Source organism: Vanellus vanellus, assembly GCF_965231255.1.
Source record: "Vanellus vanellus genome assembly, chromosome: 4".
In the NCBI taxonomy this organism is placed as follows: Eukaryota; Metazoa; Chordata; class Aves; order Charadriiformes; family Charadriidae; genus Vanellus; species Vanellus vanellus.
Genome location: NC_138909.1, coordinates 29,952,833 through 29,969,701, shown reverse-complemented (window position 1 = coordinate 29,969,701; position 16,869 = coordinate 29,952,833). Strand labels below are relative to the sequence as shown.

Genomic DNA, 16,869 nt, shown 5'->3' with positions numbered 1-16,869 from the left:
ATGCATAAAAGCTGTCAAAAGAATAACTTGCAAGTACAGGAGCTAGGAAAGGCTTGAAGTGTAAAGCTGGCAGCCCCCAAAGAGCTGCGGGGACTATCCAATCCATCTGGTGCTCCTGGGTGCACAGCAAACAGGCTTTTGACTAGTTCATAACCACGGCGCATGAGAAAGGCTCAATTATTGCTTCTTAGAAAAACCAAATTATCTCCTGGAGTCAGAGACTGACAGCCACACAGTCTCTGCAGTGTTCTGCACTGCTGAATTTTTGCCGGCTTATTCTCTGCTGTTCTGTACTGCCTGTAATTGCATTGCATTTTAATTGTTTAGCATCGTCAGAAATTCAGCCCCGGGGGCAGCGGAGGTGGTGAGAGCTCAACACATCAAATTACTACCCAAAGAGCAGGCAGACAAAAAGCAGAGTAGGGAGGGAGGGAAGGAGACAAATGAGCCACGTTCATTAGAAGAACAGCAACCCTGACCGCTGAAGTGTCCTACTGATGTAATAAGAAAGCTGAAAGTTGTTAATAATAATAAAGACCACAATAACACAGTTGCTTTTCTATCAGAAAGCACCACATCTGGAAAAAAATAACGCAACGTGGAAAGCAGAGATGAAAACCAGCAAAATGCTCCCTGCCCTCACAGCCCTGTCTTCCCTCCCAGTTTTATTTAGTGGGATTTTTTGTGGGGGTTTCCATAGTTGCACTGTTTAGTGCTGTTCCCTTGAATGATATGATGCGGCCCCGAAAGTGGTGTCTCTGCTGCAGAAACCCCACCACACGAGGCAACGAGGCACGGTTTCCCACAGGCAGGTTTGCGAAAAGCCCTTGACCAGCCAGAGGTCCTGAGTGCTGCTCATTTCACTTCCCCAAAAGATGCTGCAGGTTCAAATCCCGAGGGCGGGTTTGAAGGAAAAGGCCATTTGCAGGCTGTCCCGCAGCACAGGGAACAACGGCAGTGGTGGGGTAGAGGCAGAAAACGAGGGAGTGGGACGGGTGTGACACGGCCCCCCCGCACTTGCACAAGGTGGGCAGAAAGTGCGTCTTTTTTTTCGCCTCTGGAAGGTTTGCCCATGGGGACCAAAAGAGGTGGATGAAAAGGCTGGTTCACGTGCTGTTGATGAAATAAATTAATTTTGCCACCTGTGAGTGTCCTGAAGCGCATCAGAGCCCGTGCCGGGGCTGCCCTGCTGAGGCACAGCAGTAGCTTTAACCTCAAATAACAGATGAAATTCTGTGCAGCACCTGGAGATGCTTACAAGAGATCTTTCCAGGGAACAGGTACAGCACAACATGGCAGCCACAACGTGACAGCCACAAGATAAAGGGTTACCTGTAGCTGCCTGAAGAACAGCCCTGGAGCTCCCCACCACAGTGCAGGGTCCCCACGCCCCAGCAGGACCTTCTTGGTGTCCCTTGCAGACCGCCAGCAGGCTGCTTGTGGGTCTTTTTCCTGGCTGCCTGCAAAGCCATGGGCAGATCAGATGATAGAATCACAGAATGGTTTGGGTTGGAAAGAACCTTTAAAGGTCATCTAGTCCAACCCTCAAGATGAAGGCAAACAGACAGGCACGTCAACAGGCATAGCTGGCACTTCCAGCAATGAAGGTCCTGGTAATAGCAGAGAGATTTCTGGCCCTGGCCCTGGCGCAGCCCGGTGGAGAAGTGCCTCTGCCATGGCTCTTCACCCAGGGTAGCATTCAGGGTGGAAAAGAGGGAGCTGAGAAGATCCTTCAGCTGTCTGTGCTGAATATTTTGATGTATTGGCATTTCACATCAGCTGCATTCACCAGGGTTAATTAAAGCCTCTGTTTTATAGATTGCCCTCAGCCATAAGCTGAAAAGCTGCCTCAACTGGGAATCAATAGACTAATCTTTAAACTCATTTATTTTATTAGATATAGAGTCCTAATTTGAAGAAATTGAGGAGCCATAATTAATGGTGACAGAGAAGTCCTGAGGTGTAAACTTAAAACGTCCTGAGGAGAGCGCTTTGCCTGTAGGGCACAGTGTGCTGGAAGTGTCCCCGGTGTGCCGGAGCGCAGCAGTGGGGCCAGGAGGATGCTCTGGCGGGAGAGCCCCGGGGAGCGGTCTGATGCCAAAGAAATCCAACAGCAAGTCAATAGCCAGCGCGCTGCGCTGCTCCCTCACCCAAAAATTGAAGGGCAGGCTGCAAACAGCAGGGTTGCCACTGCTGGGCACGGGAGAAAAAGCCAGATCCTGGGGTCGGCAGAGGGCTGCTGACAACCGAGGACATCCCAGAGATGCTGCAAATGCCCTCCCTGTCCCGAGCCAGTGAGAAGTATGTGCTTTATTCCCTTCTCTAGGTCTGCTGTGCACCGGTGTGCGGTTAAATGGTTCCCCCCTCTTCAGTGGGATGAAGTTGTTCTGAAACCACAAAAGCCTTTGGGTGTTTTGGAGGGTGAAGTATCCAGACGGTGCCGCTGCTTCCCTGCACAGCAGCCTCGCCGGTGGGCGGTACGGCTTTCCCACACCAAACAGACGGCCCCCGAGGAATAGTTCTTATTTAAGCACCTTTCTGAGCAGCGCCACAAGCAGCATGTAAATAGTCCCATCCACAGACCCTGGGGTGTCAAGGGCCGGAATGATTCCTGTGACCCAATAAGCAAAATAATGAACAAAAGACTGACCCGTTCACGAGCAGCTCACATGAGGCCCTTGGCCAAACACGCAAACATAAATATTTAATTACTCAGAAGGCCAATAAGCTGCCTGTGGGATTTTTAAAAGCATCTAATGCCAACCTCTTTAGCTGCTACTTTTTAGAAATAATTATTTTCATTTTTCTGTGCTGTTTTCTCATTTCTGAACCTTCTTCCTGTAAATAATGACCAAAGTCTTTTTATTTCTGGTATTTTTTTCTCTCATGTGAGTCAAGTAAGTTGCTTGATACAGCATCTTAGAGTAGAAAGCCAATAGTCAATACACTGTAGCACACCTTTTTTTTTGTTTGTTTGTTTGTTTTTTTTCTTTAGTGACCACCTGTCTTGTTTGGGACTGGATCCAAAATCCCAGTGTGCCGCAGTTGGTCACTCCCAAAATATTGCAAGTCTTTTAAATGAACAGGGTTAGGACTTTGGGAAGGGGTCAGGGAAACTTTTCCATCCTTGAAGACAGTGACTCACCTTCCCAAGATGAGCCTGAGATGAACAGTGCTGAAAAACACCTTTCTCCTGGCAAACCTGAGCCCCGCAGGCTTTACTGACAGTGACTTAACAATACCCCAAAGTCTTTGCCAGCCAGTTATGTTGTTTAGTCTTGGATTGTGACGTGTAGTTCAGAATCATATGCTTGATCTAAAAGCTTTTTTAACTGGTAACTCATGAGCTGCACTAATTTGAAAGCGGATCCAGTTGAATCACATTTGTGTGGGCACGCTCATTCCACACTGAAGTGGATGTCTTTCACTTCTGTAGCAAATTATGACACGGAAACCGAAGAACACTCAATTTAGGTGGGACTGTCCACAGAAGATTTAGTCAAACTTTAGTGGAAAGTATTTTACAAATGTAGATGCACTTCCCTGGGTATCCTCATATAGACAAAGCTCACATGTGGAGGACCAACTTTTGCTTTTGGTTGTTTGGGGTTTATTTTGGCCGTGTTAGTGACTAGAAAAACTCAAGTGGATCTTTCAGACATGTATTACAGTAGAGCTGTTGAGCCAGACAACTGGAATCGATTTTTCATATCTTTTTCATCTACCTGAGCTATTGTGTGTAACTTCTCTTCTTTAATAACTGAGTTCTCTTTGCGGTCACTTTGTCACCTCCCATTAAAGCCAATTACAGCATCTCCAGCTTTGCAGAAGAAAGAGCCCCAAGTATTCTTCCAAATACTTTCTGTGCTCTACAGAGATCTTTCAAGCAAATCTGTCTTCTCTCCTTCATATAAACATCAGTTTCCTCCTGATCCTTCACAAGGATGGAAGAAGTTCATACATTTTCATTTACCATGAGTTCTGGCGCCTCAGGGCTTAAGAGGATCATAGGTTCTTCACTTCTGCGCTCCTCTAACCCCACCTCTTTTGCTTCACACACACAAACCAGTCATTTTGAGGTACGTTTCCAAGACTTCCGATGAGAGCTTGGTTGTCTGCCATGCCCCTTATCATGAAAAGCCCAAACATCTTCCCCTGTTACGGTGTTTTTCACTTTTCCAGTACCAAGAATTACAGTGAGCCCTGCTCTCTCCCCATCAATTCTTGTAATGATGAGGAGTTTTCTGTACTCCACTTGACATCCCAGTATGCCTTCTGCAAGGTCTCACGCTCCCCCTGCCACCACCATGCCCAGAATTTCTAATGTCTGCTCTCTAGGCTTACTGTAAAGAGTTCAGCTACAGGAATGCAGAGTAATGAACAATGGTTGTATCAGGTATGGGTAATGAATTTCATTTCTGCAAAGAGAAAAATCAGAGCCACTTAATAAAGAGAATAACTTTTAATAGGAAGTTAATTTTTTTTTTTCTTGACACACTGTGGTAGTTTCTGAACAAATTTTGCCCAAACATATATATATTTCACAATCTTTCTCTGTTTTTTTCTACTGTCCTTTCAGTACAATGCAACTTGCTACAAAATACTTTTTTTTTTTTTTAATCAACATGAAAATCAACGATTGCTTTTTTCATAGGAAACTTCAGCAATCAGGAATCTCAATAGTTGCAGATGCCAACTAGCATGTTTTAGATGGCCTGACCTTTCCAGAGTAGGCAACCAAGACCCCTCTGCTCCCGAGCAACCCAAGTGATCCAGAAATACCTGAATGAACCACGTAAGTTCAGCTGCAGCATGGAGGACACTTGTTGGTTCCCCACCTGTTACAGAGCTTCATCAAAAATTTCTCTTGGTGCCAATAAGACAGAGGATTATTAGACCCATCAAAGTGGAAATAAGAGAAACAGTCAAACACAGGGAAATGAAAACTTTTCAGCTTTGTGTATATCATGAACTAACAAATCTGCTCAATCTCTTACCATACTGCTAGGTAAGTTTTATTATTTCAGAGAGGAAAAATGGAGAGAGAAGTTCCTCAAAAGCATTATATCAACAGGTATCAAAACTTAGATTATGGTCCTGGCTCTTGGCCCTGCACTTATACCACCAGTTGTCTTCTTTCCATGCACCAATAAAACAATGGAGGTTCTTGGCACGCTACCAGAGTCAGTGGATTGAGACTGAGCAGATGCTGACAGTAACATAATTTTCAACCATTTATAGTTCTAGAAAAGTAGGATACATGCAGGTAGAAGCACTACTTGATATTTTTGAATTGCCAGCTCTGTACAAATTAAGAGAGTCTGTAATTAGCACTTGAAACACACTTTAAACTTCCAGAGTTATTCAATAGCCCACAGGAATCCCATGCGTTTCTCAGAACAGAGGGAAGAAGGTTCATCTGTAAAATTGCTTATCTTGCTGATTCCCTCTGTGCGCCCCAGGCTATACAGGAGACATATTTATAGCACACGTAATGTAATTAGCCAAGGAACAGGTGAAAATAACTGTGTTGCCTGCTACATTAGAAGGATCATATTCAGTAATTTACAGAACTTCAAAGAGCCTCAGTGCAAGGTATATTCCCCCCTTCACAGAAAAAAGCATACACTTCAGCATTTCACCCAGGCATCCCCTCCTGTAAACATTTATGACAAGCCAAGTGTGTGCTACAGCGAGGAGTCTCATGGAAATCACTGAATTAATTTTCATAGTGGCAATTTGCCCAGTACTGTTTCAAGGGTCAGGCCCTGTTTGTATTTTGCTACATACAATTTAAAGAACCCTATTTACCGTAAGTTCAACAAAGTATGCTAACATATTCCTTCCTGTATGTGCAGAAAACGTTTTTAGTGACTACTATGCAAACATCACCTGATTTTTACATTCTCTTCAACCTTCTTGAAAAATTTCCTGCTTTTACTATATGTGAAAATAATAAATATATATGATATACCAGTTATTAAGCCATCAAAAAATCATGTGTCATTCCAGAAGGGACAGAAGACACTTGAGATTTAGAAGTCAAGAGCTGGTGATTAACACAAGTGTCCTGCCTGGTAAAAAGCTTCAGCAGTTCCACGTTTCTGTTTAACTGCAACTTTGGTGGGATGTTCCTCCATATTGTGATAAAACAGGTTGCTCCACATCTGAAATGACAACAGTATCTCAAGATTATTATTGCAGGTAAAGTTGTTCAGGAAGATAAGAGTAAGCTGAAATGGACGACATAGAGTAAATCCAATATGGGATAAACAATAAAGAGCAAATCCATTGTCCACGACATCGCCCTGCATCTACACAAACAAAACCACCTCTGGGGTTTCAGTAACGTAGGCAAAATTGCATCCTGCTGCTCTAATTCAAGGGACAAAGAAGGTTATTTTGTCCTCGCTGTTGGCATCAGGGAAGTTTAATTTGTACACCCTTGGGGAAACAAGAATAGGCCAAAACCATCAAAGATGTTTTGCAAAAGGGTGTCTCCGCATTTCTGGTCAACCTCTCTCAGTGCAGGGTGATGGGATTCACTCTAGAGGGGCATCATCCTACAGTGATGGTGGAAGGCTGGAGTTCGTCTGGGCCCAACATAGCTGCCTCTCTCCAGTCCATCCCACCTAGTTCCTCAGGCCATCCTTCTCCTCTACCTCCCTGCACTACCCTGGTCACAGAGAGCCCTTCCCACAGCCCACCCCTTTCCTGCAGCTGCTTCCTTCTGCCACCCTCAGCAAAGGACCCCATTTCCCCACAAATGAGAGAAGCAACTCCATGGGAAGTGGAGATTGTGGTGCCTGAGAAAGCTTCGTAATGAAGGAAAATGCAACGCCCACATCGCAAACAGTGGGTTTCAGAGGTGCTCTGACGGTCTCTGCCCTCACACTTGTAAAAATACTATCCAACACCTGCCGGTTTTGCATGTTAGCTACCGAGGATTTCAAGCCATAATAAACCACCTCAATGACAGCGCTTGCTTTTGCACAATGTAGAACACAGATTTTTCATGAAACCAATGTAGCTGAACACTCCTGGGTACAAAGTTTTGTTTTGTTTTGTTTTGTTTTTTTAATAGGTAACTGCCTTCAAAAATCTCTTTCTTCTCACACAAACAAAAAGAAAACACACCTAGGGAATTACAACCAGGAAATGCCGAAGAGTTAAAGCCAAACGCTATGCCTATAAAGGTCTGCCTCTGCGAGGCGGCAGCTTCTTCAGTCCCTCGGTTTGCCTGGGGCTCTGTGACAGTGTGCGAAAGCTGAGCTGTGTTTAAACCACTGCTCCTTGAGGCTGCTGCCAACTGAAGTCATTGCTCTTTCTGGTTTGCGTTTTTAACCCTTTTGTTTAGTTACATGGCACAATACTGAGACTAACAAGTATAACCAAGGCTAACAAACACTGATGTTACAGGATGTATGATAAAAGCAATAAACTTACATATTTATTGCTGAGGTGTGAAGAGTTGCCGACTTTTATTCTTCCCCTGAGATGAGTGCTCTCCTAAGAAACAGAAAATATATCTGCATCAGTTAAACATGCAAAGAAAAAAGGACAAATGAGTCTAGCGGGAACACATCACCGACCACCATACAAACTAGCCAGTCTCCTTGTCAGACTTAACCAGCAAAAACTGTCCACACAATGGATTTTTACTACTCTTTCTGCGTGTTATAGCTTATTTCCCCTACGATTTGCTCTCAAATGGTGGGTTACTACTACAAAGTATTTCCAAAGCAGTTCTCCAGGGGTTAGAAAAGGCATAAGACTTTAATTAATTTTTAACTATGATTAGAACATTAAATTATAAAAAGAAGATACAACTATAAAATTAATTTTTACTGATATCGCTGACAGCAGCTCAGTTCCTCCAGAGCAGGAAAATGAACATTTAACAACTTCAGTCAGGGATTACAGACAGTTCTCACTCCTCCTTCCCTGGAGAAGTGGAGCCGCTGCCAGCAATTACAGGCAGACAAATAAGCCTCCAGATGAGGATAAGTTTACAGTTGTCCTATTTCCAAACGCGTGTCCCAGGAATGGCAGTGGGGTTTCTTTGTGTCAGACATACATGCAGATGAACAGGGAATGGCATCTCCAGACTGGGTAGAGCCCCATGGAAACAGGCACAAGGGCGGGAAAACCCAAATGCCTCCAGGGAACTGCCTTCTGCCTCTCTGCTCACCTGCAGGAGACAATTTAATGCCTGACACATACATGAGAGGCAAGAAAGTGATGTGCTACATTCCAGCAAAAGTGAATATCTATTAAAAAGCTTGCATATGATCTATAGCCTGGGGTTGAAAATGGTAATACAAATTAGGATTATAACAAATTCACTGATTAGGCATTTAAATAATTAGCAGTCAAATTAAATAGTTGCACTCCTGAAGAAAATAGAAAAGATTTGTCAGTGGTTTTCAGACAGCTTTTCTTGGCAGCAAAAAGGGTTTTTCCGGACATAAGTAGGAAACTTATCTCCGTATCCAATGGGGTATCCAATGGGGTTCAATCAGAAACACTGAAAATTGTTCAACAATAGTGTGCTGGAATGGCGTTTGCTTCCCAAGTATTCCATTTTGGATAAAATTATTTTAAAAACATTATAAGGTGCTGCTAAGGTAGAGCTTCAGAAATTCTGATGATATTAAATTTCAGCTAAAAAGCCTTCAGCAACTACTTCAATAATTCATAATATAATTTTTAGAGACAAGGAAAGCACAAGTTTCTGGTAGAAAAAAAAAGAAATATTTCAACAAGATTTATACTTTTTTGGTAGATGAACATTTTTTGTTAAGTAAAAATCTTGTTTTGAGAAGCTAAAATAAAGTGAACCAGTTCAAATATAGTTTTGTACTAACAAAGGAATGGGATTTTCAAGAACTCCCATTTCTTTTTAAATTTCTTTTTATTTATTTCTTCCTTTATTATTTCTTCCTTCTGCATGTTTTTACTTTCCTTGTTCAACATACAGAAATAGAAGATTTAATAGGGCACGAAAGGGAGAAATTGGCAGAGACTGTTTAAAAAAGAAGGTGTTGGAGAAATTCATCGAGAAATATATTACCATGGAGAAGATAATATTCAATAGTTGTAATAAACATCAATACTTTGTTATTGGTTCCCCTCTCAGCTGGCTGCTCTGCCTACGCTAGAAATTAGGCAGACTTACAAGGAAGACTGGTACTTTGCACGACAGGAAAACAACATGTCTAAGGAGAGGCTCCAGAGCCAGCGTCGCTCCCTGGATAATGTCCCATTGGTGACAACAGGTTTTGGATCAGAGCATGAAAGGGGTGAGGCAGCGCTGGCTGCAGGACACCTGCACGGTGGTGGTCAGGACAGGAGTGGTGAATCTGCCTTATTGCAGACCCTGAGACCACAGCACATAGACATTCACATGGCCTATATAGATTTTCTGGTGCCATACACACAATCCCTGGAAATTGCGAACTGTCACAAACTATTGCTGGGGTCAGCATCCCCCAGTAATATCAGGGATTGCCTGATGAGTGGTCGATGCAGGCAGGGAAGTGGCTCTGCGTTGCTTTGCCACTGCACTCCTAAGAGGACAGGAAGAATTCTGAAACAAAACCAAGTTATCACTCGTCCACGGTTGCAAATGTGTCTGAAGATATTTGCACTACAAGTTCTATAATCATTAGAGCCAACTAGCAATTCAGAGAATGATTATAAACTGGAGAAGAAATGGTCACACAGATGCTCTCTGGTAAGACAAACAAGGGTAACCCACAGTTTTAGATACAGGGCTGCAGTACACCTTAAGACTGCGCAGAGAGGTGTCTAGAACAATTTTGGACTCTAATGGCCCAGCAGTTTGATGTTGCGCTAAATATCCAGCTGCAACACAAAGAACAAATTAAGAAGAACATTCAGGTTAGTTGCAAGTGGGAAGACAGTTTTATTGATTTTAAAATAGCCTTAACTGACAGAAATAAATTCTGAGACTGCAAAAAAACCAAACTTGCCCCCAGACAATGACCCACTAAAAACAATTCCTTGCTTCCTATAAGGGAAATGAAAACCAAACACTTGTGTTGAGTACTTTGTTAGAACAGATGATATTTTAATTGACTGAAGGAATTATTTCGCACCAAACTGTTTGCCAGTAGAGAAAACAGGCAATGCGGTGGTAGTGCTCAACCAGTCTAGATGGATTACCTGCATGGTTTGAAGGCTGTTGTCGAGAAAGAAAGGGCATAGTTAATACAAACAAGAGCAAAATTGCTGGACAACATCATCAGTGAAAAATTGACCTTTGTTGATTCTGGCTTATCCATTTAGGGGAGGGTCACACACTTAAACTCCAGAGTTGCACACTAGGAGATGGAAGGTATCAAGAGAGACTTGAACCATCAGTTTCTCACAATATAGTTATATAGAATCTTACATTAAGGTAACCTAGTATTGGTTGATCCCATTTGATAGGTACTATGGCAATAATTTTCTGATAATGGGTTGAAAGTTCATTGCACATTTGTCTGCTTTGATAAGTAAATGAGTGAACTGCAGAAAGTGGAGATGAAGGGAACTGGAAGAAAGTATTTGGTACAGTTAACAAAGTTGCCAACTGCACCGCTGCAAGAGCAATGTGACCCCCTTTACCTGCGGTCCTGCCTTGTGACACCTCTCCTGCTGGAGGAGGAGCTGTGGGCTCATATAGATTGGCAGAGGGCAGCGAGAAGCCAACCTCATATATATCACGCACTTCTACAAAAACTGAAAGAAATGATGCACAGTTTGAGAAAGACACCTTAGGCAGAATATTTGGAAAATGAAATCAGGTTGAAGCTGACGTGGAAGTTTTAGCTGACAAGCAAACCCTTCCATTAAACCTTTTGTTTTCCCTCTCATCCTCTGAAGTTGCACCTGTTTGTTGATTTTTGTCTAAAATTGGATTGTAAACACAAAGACATAGGCACCATGAAGTCTCTAAACATTACTGTCATATAATACAGACAGGTCTGTAGTTAAACTGTCTAACTTATTGCTGCAGGAGGCTGTGGATGCCACAGGGGATAAGACAAATTAACGGAAGTAAAAGCCACTAAGAACTATGAAGCACCAAAGGTACCACCTCTGATTCAGGACATCTCCAAGCCACAGACTGCTGGAAGGCTATAGCAGACGACATATTACTGAACTCCTCCCCTGTTTGTTATCCTTCCCTTCACATCTCCTGCTAATGACAGTGACAGGATTTGGGGCTGCATAGATCCAGAATCTGAGCAGGTACAGATGGCTCAGCTCACAGCTTCTTAGCTTCAACATTAAAAGAGAAGGTACTCTAGCAACTACTGTAATACAGCACTGATCTTTCATACACACAACCTCCCACATGGCACCCCTCAAACACTTCTGGAATCCCAATGGTCGATTCACCCAAATAAATTGGCAGTGGGGGCACTGGGCCTGGTGCCATACACACCCCACACATCCTTCTCTAAAACCCAGTCGTACTTAAAAAGGATGAGGATAAGGAAGATGTAATAGGAAAAAATTTGTATTCATAACTCCTGATGCTTCAACCTATTTGTTTTAAGTCTGTGGGAAGTAGACTGAGTACACAGGTATTGAGGACTGCAAAGTTAAATGTTTAACCAGGAAAGTAATAGTACTTCAATGAAAACGCAAGGTTTTCTTCCTAATTAAAATTTCACTTGTGCAGTATTTGATTTTTCACTCTCACAAATATACTAATTTCTGACTATTAATGTTGCGTCCTGATGCCAGTATATGTGAATAAGTAATGTACACATAATCAGCTGAAATTACAGACTGTATAAAATCAAATTTGAAACTCTGAAGTAAACATTTCTTTGTCTCACCTTTGTGGAATGCTATTGCATTCGTATCACTGAATCTGAATATATCATTCATAATACACAGAACATGATGATATAAAAGAGAGTTAACAGGTCATATCTCTATGAGTACAGAAAGTTTTTGACCTGGGAAAAGCCCTCTGACATTGCTGGGAAAGTTAGAAGAAAAAAGATATAAAAAATATTCTTCGACATAAGAAATTGGTTGTACTGCACCTCAGATTACATTGCCTGTAGAAAAAATGAGTTGCGCTGTTATTTCACTGTAATATCTGCTGCTGAGAAATTGCTTGTAAGTGGCAAACCAGTCTGGAGCAAAAAATTAAAGCAAGTTTTTCACAAAATATGATTGCAGAAACCTATTTTTTTCATAAAAGTATAAAACTACCTCTGCAGACGCAGGGATATAAATGCCTATCTTTACCATGCTGAACTAAAAGCAAGAGGGGTGCGTGACAGATGCTGGAGAACAGCACTGAGCAGGACCCAGCGCCTGGAAGCACTGGCTGGGTTTGGTGTGGGCCGGTGGGTCCAGCACCTGTGACATGCTGCAGCGCTCCCCTACCAGGCACTTCACCCATACCACTGCAAACTGCTCCTTGCCACCATCAGCAAGCCAGAAGGATCTGTACAATTCACCACGGCAGCGAGAGAGCCTATGGAAACATTCAGGTGAAGGATAGGAAGGCCATTGCTGCTGAACAGCCAGCAAAGGGTGAGGAGGTGGGTCCCCAAACAGAGGAACATCTCAGAAATCTTCAGGCTGGAAAGTTACCAAATGCTCCACAGATGAAAACATCACCGGATTCTCAGTGGTCTCTGATTATAAAAGACTGTTTTAAAGACTCTTGCAAATATGCAACAGCTCACAAGCTGAATTAGAATCATAGAAAGAAGCTTATGTTGTTTAATGCTTTTGACTCCAGTCTTGCCCAAAAGTCTCAGCTGGAAGTGTGTGCAGTCAGATCCTTACGGTGCGAGCAAACACAAACAGAATCCAGCCCTGAGCCGCAAAAACCTGAGAAAGTTTATTCTTCAGTTTCTATGAAGAAAGAAAACACAACTTCAGGCCATTATACAATACAAAGTTAAAAAAATAGAGTATCAGAAAATTAGAAAGAGAAGGAAAGGGAAGCAGGTACTTGATCTGTCTCTTTGTTGTGAGGGGACCCTTTTTTACGAAGCAGCTTCTAGGTTTTCTACCTGCAAGGAAAAAAATAAGATGCTGAAAGTACATTTCATAATAGGAAAAAGAAGTAATCAACATCGTATCCTCACATTAGTAGGAACACCTGCTCTTACTGCTTCTAAGCATTCAGCATGCCAGCAGACTGCTCTCTGCTGACCTGCATTGCTTATCTTGCAAGCGAGAGAAGGAGGGAAGGGAATTTTCAGTGACAGAGTGCCTCACCTAGAGACATGGCTTCTTCACTTGCTCCTAGAGGCATCCACCTGGATCCTAGACAAAAGGAGAGAGAGATGAAACTATCAACACATGTTGAGAAACCCCATGGCCTGCTAAGGAACCATGGCCCCTGGCAGGCATAAGTTTCCCTGGGTTGGACCCCTAATGAGGTGAAAATTGAAGATTTCTTACCTCCTCAAATGCCACAGTCCATGCTCAGATGTGCTCAGCATAATAGAACCAAGGAGAAATAATCCTCTACCCCAGCTCCAGATTTGTCCCATTCTGCCACAGCCACAGGCAGAATAATTAAACAGTCTCAGCATTTGGAGATTCACAGAAAGTGATGATGAAGATATTGTCATTCAACCACATCATTTCAGAAGACCACAGGATTTTCCAGGTCCAAATCCTAGCACCACAGTGGTCTGTCTCGTCAGGTGCTGAACTTCATATGTATTCCAATGTCCAAGGCAAGTTTTTGTGCTGAAGGAGAACAAGGGTTTTTTTCTTTTTTTCCGTGATGATTTTGGTGCTCGGTCATTATGTAGAGTACAGTCATCAGCCTCTGACATCGAAGGCTATGAATCCTCAAAGCCTTTACAGAGAAGGCTTTTGAAATTTAGGAAGTCCAGAGGAATGCTGCAGGCACAAACTAGGATCATCTCAAAAGTGATTGAAGTTATAGGGTCCAATTAATCTATGCCATGAAGTCCCACATATCTTCAAGGTAGGTAGCTCATCTTGTGCAAGGGACACACCAAGAAATGTTATGAAAATCTACAGGCAGGAGGTACATCCAGTTGAAGAAGCAGATCACAACTCTAAGGTTGTTATTACTGTTAACCAACAGCAGCTTTTGGAAGAGATGGGGAGGGTATGGGGAATGCTGGCTGTTCGACATCTTCGGTTCATACTATTTTGTACTGTGCTGCCATCTGAGAGCACCTCTATAGATTGACAGACCCCTTTCTCCAATGTGATTACAATAAGTTAAGGGTGTTTCACATCTGATGGTCAGGTGTGTCCTCAAATATCCATGTTTGCCTGGTACATTTTCCCAGATTTTTTTAGTAGCAAGACTTGAATTTCATTTGTGTCTACAGTGGGCATCTTGGGAAGACCTAATGCAGACATGTACCATGGACCATTCTCCAGCCACCTTCCATTCTAGGTGCCTCACCAAAATCTGGGCCGCATCAGCTTTGACACATTTAATATCCTTCCAGCAAATTCAACGCATAATAAAAACGATAATACCCCTAGAAGCCAAGTCAGTCATTTCCTAGCCTATCATCTCAAAAGAGCACACACTGGTTCGAAAACATGCCCTAATGAATCAGCTTATACTTAGGTGCCAGGATTATACCTAAACAACTCTGAAATATTGTCACCTGCCACATTCCTATGACTTTATATTGAATATTGAACTGGTGTGCTGCCACTATAAAGGCCTTTCATATATTTTACCTGCTTTAGAATGGGTACTCCAGGCAAGGGCCATAAAAGAAAATTGTCAGTCTTTATTCAGCTATCAATATTTCTATGATGGGTCATTCATTTGTATAGAGTAACCTTACCCCAATTTCTATTCCTCAACCTTTCTGTTACTGAGGAATTTCCACCCCTCAACATTTTTCATGAGTCCTTAAAGGTGATCAATACCCTTGCTGGTTTTCAGTGAAATACACGTGAACCCTTACAGCAAGAGTTAGATATGTTTTCTAGATAGGCAATACTTTGTCATTAACATCATGGATGATGGTATTGAACTCTTAGTAATCAAGTAAACCCCTTCATCTTATATTCTTGGGAAGCATATCCACCACTGACAAGCCAAACATGCAGTTCTGTGGGCTATATTAAACCCCAAATAAGAAACATTTTTGCAGGTAGATTTTCTAGAGCTCTGTATTGCAGAAGACGGTTTATTATCCCTAGGAAGAACCACCCTAAATTTGCCTGTATAGTCAACATGGAATGGCTGTAGCAAATCTTGTATTTGCACATTAGTGTAAAACTTTTGAGACTATTCAGTATTTTAAGCATTTTTATCCAAGTCGAGTTTTCACATAAGAAGCACATACAGGTGCTTATCTTGCATCAGGTATTCCAGTTCACTGGCAAATGTGCATGAAAAATTCAAAGTGTTTGTTTTTTTACTTAGCATCAATTCTCAACCTTAGAGCTCATTAGCCATCAGCAACTCCATCTTTCTAAGAAGAGTGTTAAAAAATGAGAATATTAAAGCTCAGTTCTATGTAGTCTTGCAGATGATATTGCTCAATTAAAAACCATCACTTTAGGCCAGGCTTAATTGAAGACTGTTCTTTTCCGGTATTCTTTCACATTAATTGTAGGCGTTTGAAATACTCTCCTTGACTAAATCTAATTCAGCTATGCTTCTGAAAAAGGAGTTTTTCTTTTTTCTTTTAATTTATAGTCAGAACTTAATTTTGGAAGTCCTAAAATAGGATCCTTCAGTACTCAATAGTCCACCATAGGTCAGTTCATTCCATTTCAAGATACACGTCTAAGACAGATGGGATAAATAGTTCACTGGACACGTATATTTCTTTCAACTGACTATGTGCAGCCCGCTTATTTTTTAAATAGATAAAATAAGGCAAGTTTGAACTCACCATAACATTTGATCAAGATATACCATGCACAACGCTGACACAGGGTTTTTCTAGGCTGCTTGCTTGAACAGTGTGTAGGTCGTTTCCTTATTTGGTTTGTATATATGTTTTTTACACATTTTTGAAAAAATTATACAATCTCAAAATCTTCTGTTTGGAATAATGAAAGCAAAGAATAAAAAACCCCATAAAATATACTTATAATTAAGCTTAAATTGAATACACGTCAAAGCAGAACTTTGTTGTATGTATGTGTGACCTTAGGCAGCTGAGCACGCTATTGATATTGAGATGATGATGTTGGTCTATCTGTAAAGTTAAGGCTGCTCTTAAGAACTTCCTAGTTTAAGTCAAACCCTCTTGTAGTTTTGTTGGTGTATACAATCAGAGGCAGCTGTAACACACTTTCTAAATGGTTGGACAATGAATTCACCTTTTAATTGAGCTGGATTTTATGTGTCTATAAAGGAAAAAGAAGAGCACATGTAAAGAAGTTTTACACAGGGCAATTGGTTTTGGTAGTTGTAAGAGGGACCATGAGACAGACATTTCTCAAGTTTCTATCTGTACCGTAAGAAACACTTGCGTTTCTGCCCAAGCTTTTAAAGAAGCAAGTAAATCATATTCAAATGGGCATCCTAACATATTCAAAAATACCTGTATGAGTGACAAATATTTCTGTAAGAAAACAGGCTCTTCTTTCAGAGTGCTTTTAATTTAAGTGTCTCGAAAAACTGGGGGAAAAACAGGACTTTCATTTCTGTGAAAGCATGTTTAATTTTGAAACATATAAAGATGTAAGAATTCAAGAGAAAATGGTAGCTAGTTTAAATATGAATTGTATTAATGAGAAGAGGGCAAGAATCTTGTCTTCTAAGTGGTTATGACTCATACCTTCCAATTATAGCATGCATACATCATACTTCAGTAAAAAAGAATATCAAGCATCCTCTGGATGGAAGAAATGTAG

The 16,869-nt window shown here is 41.7% G+C and overlaps 1 protein-coding gene and 1 long non-coding RNA gene across 2 annotated transcripts in view; both read right to left on the bottom strand.

Annotated features, from left to right (window-relative positions):
* Positions 1 to 4,447: 4,447 nt before the first annotated feature.
* The window catches only part of EMCN (endomucin), a gene marked incomplete at its 5' end in the record, with an annotated part of 57,399 nt that continues 44,977 nt past the window's right edge, over positions 4,448 to 16,869 (bottom strand). The window contains 3 exons of the mRNA XM_082483056.1: positions 4,448 to 6,167; positions 7,447 to 7,509; positions 10,633 to 10,746. Coding sequence (XP_082339182.1) covers positions 7,451 to 7,509; positions 10,633 to 10,746 — 173 coding nt within the window. The 3' untranslated portion in view covers positions 4,448 to 6,167; positions 7,447 to 7,450. The remainder of the gene's footprint in view (positions 6,168 to 7,446; positions 7,510 to 10,632; positions 10,747 to 16,869) is intronic.
* On the bottom strand, positions 12,868 to 13,514 carry LOC309671341. Its single transcript, XR_014269127.1, has 3 exons — positions 13,450 to 13,514; positions 13,264 to 13,311; positions 12,868 to 13,055 (listed from the first exon to the last, which is right to left on the bottom strand). It is a non-coding gene; the product is annotated as an uncharacterized lncRNA (long non-coding RNA).